Source organism: Oryx dammah, unplaced genomic scaffold (assembly GCF_014754425.2).
Source record: "Oryx dammah isolate SB20612 unplaced genomic scaffold, SCBI_Odam_1.1 HiC_scaffold_1, whole genome shotgun sequence".
NCBI lineage: Eukaryota > Metazoa > Chordata > Mammalia > Artiodactyla > Bovidae > Oryx > Oryx dammah.
Genome location: NW_024070185.1, coordinates 68,820,332 through 68,831,452, shown reverse-complemented (window position 1 = coordinate 68,831,452; position 11,121 = coordinate 68,820,332). Strand labels below are relative to the sequence as shown.

Below are 11,121 nucleotides of genomic sequence, written 5' to 3'. Positions count from 1 at the left end.
GACGTATCTCACGCTATGTAAACGTATCCCCTTGGTGCTGGCGGCCTGTCCCCTAGGAGGAGACAGGTGAGAGAAGAAATCACGTCTCCCAGGGGGTCCCCTGACTCCTCCTCCTCCCTGGAGGACCCTCCCCTGGGCTTAGCTACCTGTGAGGGCGACCAAGTGCGGCAGGCAGAGGCGGTTGGCCAGGATGATGAGTTTCATGTCGTCCAGGTCAGGGCTGGAGGTGAACATGCCAGTGTACAGGTACTCCAGCACGGCCCGCATGCAGCTCTTGCTTGTGTAAGGAAATACCACCTGCGGGTGGGAAGGAATGGAACAGGCTGCAGCAAGGTCCAGCTTTCGGGAAAGAGCAGCAGTTCTGAAGAACTCAGAAGGCTCTTGCCTGGACAGTTGGTCTCCCATAGACAGGCCTCCACCCCTCTGCAGTCCCTGGACCTGCTCAGAACCCCTCCTTCCCCAAAGGCTAATCTCCCACACCAACAGCCTGCAATGAACCCATCCGCTGAGCACCTGTGAGCAGGGCTCCAACAGCTTTTCAAAGGACCTGGACTCGCATTAGCATCCTTCTGGTCTGGAGGAAGCATGAAGGAGTCCTTCCGGTCACCTGCACCCGGCCTCACTCTATCCTTCGGGGAGCAGTGCCAAGTGGGATGTGGATGAACGGAGCGAACACCAGCTGGTCTCTCTAGGCTGCTCAAAGCTACAGCTCTGGGCCTCTGGGATCTCTCCAGAGCAGGACCAACACAAAAACTGCTTTCTCATCAGCCGCCAGCCTCTCCAGGCTGCACTGGGAATTGGCTGGAACTTTACAGCTGCTTCTATGGCTCTGGAGAGTTCCCATCTCACACTCTGCACATCTCAACCCACTCATGCTTCAGGGAGCAGAGACAACTCAAATCTCAAACTCTCCTCTTCACCTTCCAGAAGGACTCCCTTTCCAGTGTGTGCTAAGTCGCTTAAGTCATGTCTGACTCTGTGCGACCCTATGGACTGTAGCCCGCCAGGCTCCTCTGTCCATGGGATTCTCCAGGGAAGAATACTGGAAAGGGGTGCCCTTCTCTCCTCCAAAGGATCTTCCTGACCCAGAAATCTCAGGAAATCCCTTCTCTGGGTTAGAGGATGCTATGCTCTAACATTCTTTGTTCAGCTTTTCATTCAAGTGTTTGCTGAGCACTAAGGGACCAGAGCTGAGAAGGGTACTCAGCAGAAATAAAAGACCTCATCCCCATACTCAAGGGAAACCTCAGATCAGCTGGAGAAACTTGGTGTGGACCCTTGGAACTTTAAGCAGATTCACAAAGGAGGACACTGTTAACTACAAGGCTGAGGGATGGACAGTCAGTGTCACAGTTCAGAGAAGGGTAGAAAGGAGGTCAGACTTGAACTCCAGTCTTGATTTGGCTAGAACTCCCACTGACTCCTGATGTTTACTCTTAGTAATTTTCTACCCACTGACTCCCATCCTACACCTTAACTATAAACCCCACTTGATCATGCTCAATTAAGAATTAAAACCAGTTCTATACTGAGATCTCTTTTCCCCTATTGCAATAGTTTCTGAATAAAAATCTGTTCTTACTGCTTTAAGAAAAAAGTTTTTTCTAAACTATAGAGCTAGGATGTGACCATAATTCCCCATCTTGGTATATTGCAAAGTCCTTGGCTATAGGAGCCATCTCATAAACTTCTCTTGGGCCCGTTACTTGGTGGTTTGGACAGAGTCAAGGCTGAAGGAAGTACCGTGAAGAGACAGATGCCTCAGATGGAAAGGGAGTAAACCTTTCTCCTTCCCAACCATTTCCATCCTAGCCTTACCTCCCTGGTGGAACTCTCCACAAATGGCCCCCCAAACATGGCAGCCATCCAGTCACAGCTAGAAATCAACAGGGGCTTGTGGGCACTGATGGTGCCATCATCCAGGATGAAGGTCACATCTGTTGGGTGAGAGAAGAAGCATCATGTGAGGATAGGGTGAAAGAATATGGGACAACTAACCCACGGGTCGACACTGCCCCCAGATGACTGCTTCCTCCTGAAGCCACAGTCTGTGAATGCCACATGACCACAATCTCAGGCTGGGGGCTCTAGGTTTTAGGAGCAGAGCCAGGGTATCTCCAGGACATCGGTGGCTGAGATGACTCAGAATGCTTCTCGGACCGACCCAGATTCTGCAGAAGGCTGCTGGAGGGAACTCCCCTGCCTTTGGGACACCAGCTCCTAAGCCTGTTTCATACCTGAGAAGGTGCCTTTGGCCAAGCACTCCTTAACCCGGTTGGTCCGGCGGACATGGAAGGCCTTGGTGATCTCCTGGTTCATGAAGGCCTCGTTGTTGAGGATGTTGGCCACCATCATGCGCAGATCAAAGACCTCAAGCAGCTCAGCGATGTGGGCAATGTGCATGAGGTCTCGCTCCTTCTCGTCCAGCTCCCCTGTGTACAGGTACTTGAGAACAGCCCGGAAGGGCCCTGGCTGGATGGAGTTGTCCATTTTCACCACCACCATCAGCCGGGATTTGTAAGTCAGTGGGTCTTCTGTCATCTCTTCCTGGATGCTCACAAAAGCTCGGCTCCAGGAAGATAGCACTCGACCCCGCCCAGGCAGGTACCCTGTCCCATTGCCCCGTAAGATCCCGTCGCTGGTGGATGCCCGGAGCCCAACAGGCCCAGAGCCCCCGCCCTCCTCCACGCTCTCACACACGTCAAAGCTGGCTGCCCGGAGCAGGAAGTCCCGGCCGTGGTGGTGGTGGTGGTGGTGATGGTGGTGGTGTTGATCAGGGTGACCGCGGTGGTCCTCTGAGCGGGGGCCCCCTGGCCCCGAGGGTCCCCCCAGCTCCCCCTCACTCAGGTCCATGAGGAACAGGTCGTAGAACTTGGAGGAGGACGTGGAGAGGTAGATCTTGTGGGCGAAGATGCGCACCCGCTCCTGAAGCACGAGGATGACGTCTGCACACAGCGGGTCCTCCAGGAGGTGGGCAGGGCTCTCCTCGCTGCTGGAGGGGGGGTCAGGCACCACAATGAGCGGGGGCGGCGGCTTGGGGGGCAGGAAAGGCGCCTGCAGTAGGGGCCGCTGCACATTGCGGAGGTGGGACTTCCAGAACTGCAGGTGCCGGCGGGAGATGAGCGCTGCCCGGATGGCGTTGTCGAAGACATCCTTAATACCGAACTGCGCCACCACGCTCGTCTCGTAGTAGGGGATACCCAGCTCCTTGGCCACCTCTCGGCCCTTCTCCGGGGGAAGGATCTCATTGGGCTTGATGGGCCTGGCACATTCAAGAAGGGAAGCCAAATTCACGTCAGTGGTGGAGGGGTGGGGGGCAGGGAGATACATTTCCCCGATCCTGTGTGTTTTTCACCTGACTGGGGGAGTCTCTGCTGAGGATCTGGGGCTAAGCCCCGTTTTGCCCTGCTCATTTCCACTCCCTTTCTCCTCTGTTTGGCCAGATCCTACCATTCTTTCAAGGCTCACCTCTAATCCCTTCTTCTTCCAGGAAGCCCTCCATTATCCATGGTAGGCCTAGATGATCTCCCCGGCTCAAAGTAGTGGGAGGGCCGACTACCTCTCTGGCAATTAGCATGCTGGTTTTTAACATATTCACCTATCCAGTTCATCTCCCAGCAAGATTATAAGCTCCTTTCATACAAAGATGACCTCTCCTTCTCCTTCTCTCCTCATGATGCTTAGCCCAGTATTGCCCACTCAGTGTGTAATGGATGGATGGATGGATGGATGAAAGAATGGCTATTCTTACTGGCCCCCTATGTGAGTCTGGCTCAAATGGAGGGAGAGAAGTGAGGTTCTGTGCATTCTCTCAGGGCTGAGCAGGGAGTTGAGAGACACACAACTTCCCCCCACCCCTTCTTCCCCTTCCCCATCTGCCACCTTCCCCTCCCTAGGCACCAGGACTCCCTACCTAGCCAAGGGTCTCCTGGCCCTATTGACAGCATCCAGGTCGGCGTAACGCAGGTCCAGCTGGCAGCCCACCAAGATGACAGGTGCTCGGGGGCAGAAGTGCTTGATTTCTGGGTACCACATGGTCTTGACATGGTGGAGGGAGTTGGGGTTGGCAATGGAGAAGCACAGAACCACCACATCAGATCTGGGGGTGGGAGAGAGTGAGGTTATAGGCAGTAAAAGCTAGTGATAGGTTCCCTGCTGCTGGAACAAGGGAGAACACAAACCCAACAGCACCCCTACACTGCAGTCCCACAGCTGTCATATCGGCTCACATGATCTTACCCAAAACATTTAATCATAGCCCCTCCTATTTCTGTACCCCCAAGTTAGCACTTGAGAGCTTTCAAAGACTCTTGGGTTGACCTCACAGCTCTCTTGTGATTTAGACATGACCACTTTTACCATCTCATCTGAAAAAACTCATCTCAGAATGGCCTTCCTAACTGTTCAAAGTCCCAGCGTTACTGGTTAACAGGGGAGAACTAAAATTAGGCCACCCAACTGCAAAGCAGGCTCCCTGCCCAGCCCGGGCTTCCTTTCCGTCAAGGGTCTCCCAGGGCAGTTTTCTCCACTCCTTCCTCCCAGTTTCACAGAGTGAAACTCCTTCCACTCAGTTTCACATAATGTCCTCATACCTCAAGGAAAAACCCCATCCACTTGGCTCCCTGCAGGCAGCAGGGGCCTTCCCTACCTCCCATAAGCAAAGCGACGGTCTTTGTGGTGGTCTCCGAAGGTGTCCCAGAGGCGGAGAGAAACGCTCACATCATCTACCACATCTCGAGAACGTTCCAGCACCTGGCAGGGGGTGGGGAGGAGGCGGGGTGGGACAGGGAGAGAGGAGGGAAGCAAAGACAATGGTTCCTGGGGGCCTTGCATGCCAACTCGGGGTGGGGTCAGCTCACTCCTGGGTGCCACAGCATGGGGGCTGGAGGGACAACTAGTGTCTCCCTCTGTGTGTCCTAGAACACCTGAGTCCCCTAACAAGAGCTGGCCAGGACAGGAGAGACTCCAGAGACCAGATAGTCATGGGAGTGATGAGATCTCCCAAGGGAGCCCATCCTTGTTCCCCGCTGTACCTGCCAATCAGATGTTTCCCAGCCTTGGGTCCTCTGGTATCATTAGCCAGCAGTTTCTTTTCTCCCAGCAGTTCTCATCTCTCCAAAGCACCACCCCTTTCCCAGCTCCAGGGCTTCCCATTACTGGGGGCTATGTTACACAAGATGCCCCAGGCTTCTGCTCAGAACAAACAAAAAGGGCTGGGGACCCCTCCCCTGGGGTGGGCTCCCCTCAGGCCTCTCCCAGGGATCTGTGCTCTTCAGCTGCCCCTACTCAACCTTTAAAGGGCTTCCGTGAGCTCAGCATAGGCCCCCTCTGGAGAGATCCCTGGGGAAGAAGCCCAGATAAGTGAGGCCATAGATTTGCAATCTTACCTCTTGGCATACCCGATACTGGTCAATGGCCCAAACCGTGGGCACGTGGGTGGCAAGCAACTGGTACTGGGTGAGGGTGGCATTGCAGGCCCGGGCACAGATAAGCCTGGTCTTGCCCACAGCGTTGTCCCCCACCACCACGCACTTGATGGTCTCTACGTTTGGCCTTTCATAATCCATGTCAGAATCCATTAATCGGGGCCTGAGGGAGAGAGGAGAAGCAGTCAAGACAGCTTCGCACACCAGCCCCCGAGGGCCAGGGCCAGCAGCTCTTCTCTGCCGGGGCTGTGGCCTCTCTGAGCATCTGAGCAGAGAGAAGGACAAGGGCGTGGGTAGCTTTCTGGGCACAGGCTCCACAGGGGCCCGAGGAGACAGGGGTCCCTTCAGGCTGAGAGGCACAGCTCCACTGGGTGAATCTCTGGTCTTCCTCCTGTTGTCTCCATCCTCCAGCAGCAGGGCTTCTGGTTGGGGAATGCCAGAGAGAGATCCCAAGGCGGAGTCTGCTCAGGGGCTGGTCCCCACTCTCCTGGGAAGAGAGGTGTCTGCCTAGGAAGCTCATTTATCATCTGCTCTCCTCCTCCAGCCCGCGGGGCTGTGAGAGCAGAACAAACAGTGAGAGGAGGGAGTCAGCGCCAGGTCCCCACCCCTTCTTCCCAGCATGCCTGAGGGCAGGGCCGCTGGGAAAATTAAGATGAAATTAAATTAAAACTTAAAAATTTAAATGAAAAAATTAAATTAAGATTTAATGAACTTGTCAGACTGGGCAGTGACCCTCCTGGCCGCAACCTTTGCCTCTCTCCTTCTCTGGCTGTCAATTTCCAAACTCCAGCCTGCCTGTGGCTATCCTTCAACCTCAGCCCCATTACAGAGATGCTGAAGTTTTTTGTCCCAGATTCTCCAAGCTGAGGCAGCTTCTGGGTGCACCTGAGTAGTCTACAGGCGTCTCCTCTCCTCTTGTGGGATCGTCCCGTTGCCTAAGGGGCTCACTCAGTATTGAGATGGTGGTAGTGGGGGTAAGCAGTGGCCTGGGTCAATACGTGTGTGTGCACACACTCAGTCACTCAGTCGTGTCCAATTCTTTGCAACCCCGTGGACTGTAGTCCATCTCCAGGCAAGAATACTGGAGTGGGTTGCAGGGGATCTTCCTGACCCAGGGATCCAACTCACGTCTCCTGCACTGACAGGTGGGTTTTTTACCACTGAGCCACCTGGGAAATCGGGGACAATACACCCCATGGCTAACGGGCCAGTGAGCCTTCCCATCCCCTACGCAGGCCTGCCCTCCAAGTATCCTGCATCCAGTTTCAGGGAAAATGAGATACACTCCCTTCCACATTTCTCCTTCCTAGGGAGGAGGAGTCTCAAGCTGGAAGCCCCCAGACACCAGCCCTCCTGGAAGGATGCTCATTAAACTGGCTGTACGGGTAATGGGAAAGCAGAGAGTCAGAAACTCGGGCCTGAATTTCTGAACAAATGTTTGCCTCAGTTTCCTTCTGTGTTAGGTAGAGAAGCGGCTCATCCACCCACAGAGAGGGATGGTTCAAATGAACAAACAGAAGGTCCTTCTGTAGTCAAAATGTCATGTCAGTGTTTAAAAAGCTATCTCCAGGAGGGGGCCCTGGGCTTTTAGGGGTTTTTGCTGACAGCCTCACAGTTGGCATCCACTCCCCTCTAGAAGGGTTGAAGAGAGAAGGTAGGGGTAGTGCAGGCATTATTAGCAAGCTTGGTTTCACCAGGGTCACTGACCTGCCCCTGCTCACATTCCCTGGGTGCCTGAAGTCAGCTGGGGGTTGGAGCAATTTGAAGGACTCCTTCCTAGGCCAAGGAAGGCTGAGCCCAGAGGAGTCCTGGAGGCTTCCCAGGAGCTCTCACTGCTGAGCCATCCAGCCCAAGAGCCAGGCCACCAGCAGCAACAGAGGAGCTCAGCTCCTGCAGGGTTGTAACTAGATGCCAGCATGCAGGAATGCAGACCTGAAATATCCAACGATGGCAACTGGGATTTTGCTCAAGCGGATGCATCTCAGCCACCTTAGCAAAAAGTATGGCAAGGACTTTCAATGAGACACCCGCCTCCTCTTTCTTGGAATTTTACAGGATCTAAACAACCAGGGGTCTCTGTGCAGGTCCCTCCCTAGTTTCCAGTGCAATTGTCTGCCTCATTCCTTCTCCTTCCTCTGCCCCTTCTCACCCTCTCCAGCAAGCAACCATTTTTCTGCCCACCATCTTGCCTCCCCCCAAGTTCACTCTCCTGATGAAGAGCGGGAGCCCCACTCTGACAGTTCCTAGTCTCAAAGCAGACAACGGGAAGGATGTGTTGGCACTGGGAGGCATCTGAGTTGTGATTTCTGTTTTATTAGTTGAGGAACAAAACAGATAGAATCCCCAATACAAATATACACAGATGTAGGAGAAAGAGAGAAAGCTACTAGCCAACAGAGCTTCTTTCTTGAATTGAGGTCCTAGCACCATGGAGGTGTGTAGACAGAAGAGGGGATGAGAAACTGAGGCGACACGTCGGCTCTCACACCCAGGAGCAGCTGGATGGTGAGGAGGATGTCAGAACACCAGCAGAGTGGTTCAGTGCTGGTCCAAGATTGCTGAGTCTACAATTCAAACACTCAGTGCACACCCTATGCACCTCTAGGGTTAAGCAGGGGACAGCCAACCGACAAGCAGAAGAGCGACACTCTGCTGGGAGTTTAGACAGCAGACCTGTTGGGTGTTCCTCTGGCTGAGCGGCCCCTCCCCATCCATTTCCCCAGCTCCCCTGCAGTCTTCTCTTACTTGTCCTTTGACTTCCTCCCAATTTTGATCATTCTCACCCACTCCACCCCCATCCCAACTGCCTGACTGGCAAACTTCATTCACCGTCTAATCTGGGAAAGGGCAAATCACTTCATTTCTCTGTGCCATGGTCTACCCTTCTGGAAAATGGGTATGAGGGCATCAGAAGCAAGTCTTGAATCTTGATGAATCTGTGCCAAGACAGCCTGGGCCAAAAGGAGGTATTTGCCTTCTTATGTAACGTGGTATTATATAATGCCAGATTACATATCTCTATGTGTAATTATACCTCTCTTTTAAGATACACACTGGCCCAATTAAGCGAGCAGAACTCTTAGTCTAATCAGGCCTGTTTTTAGAAGGATCCTGTCCTGGAGATATGATGCCATTGTCAACAGTAATGTAATTTTTGCTCTAGAATATTGCTACTTCACAGTAATGGTGCTGGTATACAATGGCACAACCCCCTCAATAAGCCTCTCAACTTCCCCTTTCCTTCTGGCACTCTCACCTTCAATGACTCTAGACTTTTCCACACAATTGCCTCATCCCCATTCCTTCTGAGCCTCCTGATTAACTTCCATACATTATGGTTTCCTTGCCACCTTGCACTGGCTATCAAGACCCCCAGGCCACTCCCCTTCCTCAATGATTCCAGAGTCACGGAGATGCTCCCTTCACACTCCATCCCGCAATCCCTGTCCCCTTCTCCAAAGACAGCCTCCTGCCCACCAGCGTCCCAGGTCTTTGTACTCAGGCCAGGTCAGAACAAAAGGCGTATGCTCAAATTAGCTACAACCCTTTTAGGCTCCCAGTCCCACCTCCACACCCCTACACACACTCTTTGCAAAGCCCAGAAAAGCCCCCCATTTCCCTCCCACAGCCGATAGGAGGCTTGTTCATCTGTAGCTGCCCTAGTCTGGTTGTCAAGGAAACAACAGAATCTCCCTGGGAGCCTGCTTTGTCTCCTAGCAACCAATATCCCACATCCTGCATCTTACAAAATACAAAAGGGAAGAATATCTTGAAAATGAAGGTAAAGATCAAGGAGGATTGGCAAGATGAGGAAGAAAAGACCCTTCCAATTAAAGGAGGCTCCCACTGGGTCGCTGACACTGTAACAGTGGGGTTGGGGGGGAGCAGGGAGATGAATCCCCCCACAGATCCGATGGGCAGCAAGGCCCAAAAAGATGCTGAATAGTCATGTTAAACAAAAATGCAAGCCTAAACACAGAATAAGCCTCTTCAAACATCAACAAACAACCTTAAGGATTTCTCCCCTTAGTTTGCCAGAACTCAGATGCACAGACTGCAATGGAACGGGTTGAAAGTAACATATCCAGAATGGCAGAAACAAACAAAAACCCCACATTCCATTAAGTATTTTTAACGGAAACATTTCCACTACTCTGGACCTTTTCTCTTGACATGCTGTTCTGCACACACATACAAAATAATTTTTTTTTATTTAAATGGGGGAAGGGGAAGGCCAATGCATGCCACGGCAATCAAGTTCTTTTCCTTTTCCTTTCCCTAGATAAACCCAGAAAAGGTTAGTCCCCCGCCCGCTAAGACCCCAGCAGCCGAAGCTCTAGTCCAGGGACTAGAGGACGCCTGAGGGAAATCAGGACCGGCGCAGACAGGGCCCCCGGGAGGACGCAGAACGGGGAAGAGGCGCGTTTCCAGAGGCTGCTCGCAACCCGGCCATAATAGAAATTAATCATTTACTTACACCGCTACATGTGACGGGGTGATTTCTAGTGTAAGGAACACATCTCTTCCTGCTAAGCACGCTCATTTTAGTGAAATGGCTGGGGTCACTCCGCGGGTGCAAGTTAGGACGATACCGGTGCCGCCGCGCTGCTGCTGCTGCTGCCGCCGCTCAGGCTCCGGGCCCGGGTCGCGTTACATCAGAAACTCTGACAGAGCAGCCCAGGCCGGACGGCGGGCCGGGAGCGGCCGCGAGCGCGGCACTGCGGCCACTGCCTCTTCCGGATCAGCATCTCCCGGCGCCCAATGTCACGGAGGCGCGCCGGAGCCGGGCAGCGGGAGGCCGCTCAGACCTCCGCGCCTGGGCCGCGCCGCCGCCAACGGTCCTCTCTGGCTGCGGAGGCCGGAGGCGGCGAGCAGGAGTGGGCGAGAGGGGCGAGGCCGCCGCTGCTACACGCCTGGGCCCGCTCTGAAGGCGCGGCCACCAAGACGCCTAGCGCTGCAGTCCCAGGGACCGCTCGCGACCTCCTTTTTTCATTCACAAAAAAAGAGAAAGGGTATTAAAAAAAAAAAAAGAAGAAGGGAGGGAGGGGAAAAAAGGTGGGGGCAAAATCTCACCCAGAACGCCAGCCGTGACAGGTACCGCCCTTCGCGGCGTTCCATTGGTCGAAATCAGTTGAGGGGGCGGGGAATGAGCGGGGAATTAAGAGGATTGGGTGTCCCGGAGGCCCCGCCTCACGACGTCGCTTGTTTCCTCTCCACTTTCGCTTACCTCGCCTTCACCCAGAGGGACGCCGAGTAGAGAGAGGCTCTAGGCTCGCCTACGGGAGCCGGGGTTGCGTCCCTCTATCTCGAGAAGCTCCAGACCTCACTAAACTCACTCAGGGTCACCCCCCTTCTCCGGGAGGCTGAGAAAGAACCCCTACAAAATCCTAGTCAGCCCTGGAAAGGATGCGAGTTAGGGAAGGGGATTTCGACATTTTTGCTTTGTCCCTTAGCCCCGGGCCTCCACCGCTTGCCCAGGGGAAGACGAAGACAGCGTTTCCTCTGCCAAAAGGGACGCTTTTTTCTGGTGTTTGGGGGCCTTCCTCCCTCCATCACCGCTCCTGCAGCTACAGACTATGTCTCCAATTTCCATGGCTCTTAATGAGTTTCAGGGTGGGTCCCTGTATCACCTGCACCTGTTTACCATGTAGGCCTTCTCCCTTCTCCCTTTTGTCCAGCAGGCTCCTCTTCCATC

At 53.8% G+C, this 11,121-nt stretch overlaps 1 protein-coding gene across 1 annotated transcript; it reads right to left on the bottom strand.

Annotated features, from left to right (window-relative positions):
* RHOBTB2 (Rho related BTB domain containing 2) lies at positions 1-10,453 on the bottom strand. Its single transcript, XM_040243101.1, has 8 exons — positions 9,904-10,453; positions 5,388-5,589; positions 4,649-4,752; positions 3,914-4,099; positions 2,238-3,262; positions 1,819-1,937; positions 147-297; positions 1-52 (listed from the first exon to the last, which is right to left on the bottom strand). The coding sequence occupies exons 2-8, from the start codon at positions 5,577-5,579 to the stop codon at positions 9-11; spliced, it is 1,821 nt and encodes a 606-aa protein (XP_040099035.1). The 5' UTR covers positions 5,580-5,589; positions 9,904-10,453; the 3' UTR covers positions 1-8.
* Between the last annotated feature and the right edge of the window lie 668 nt (positions 10,454-11,121).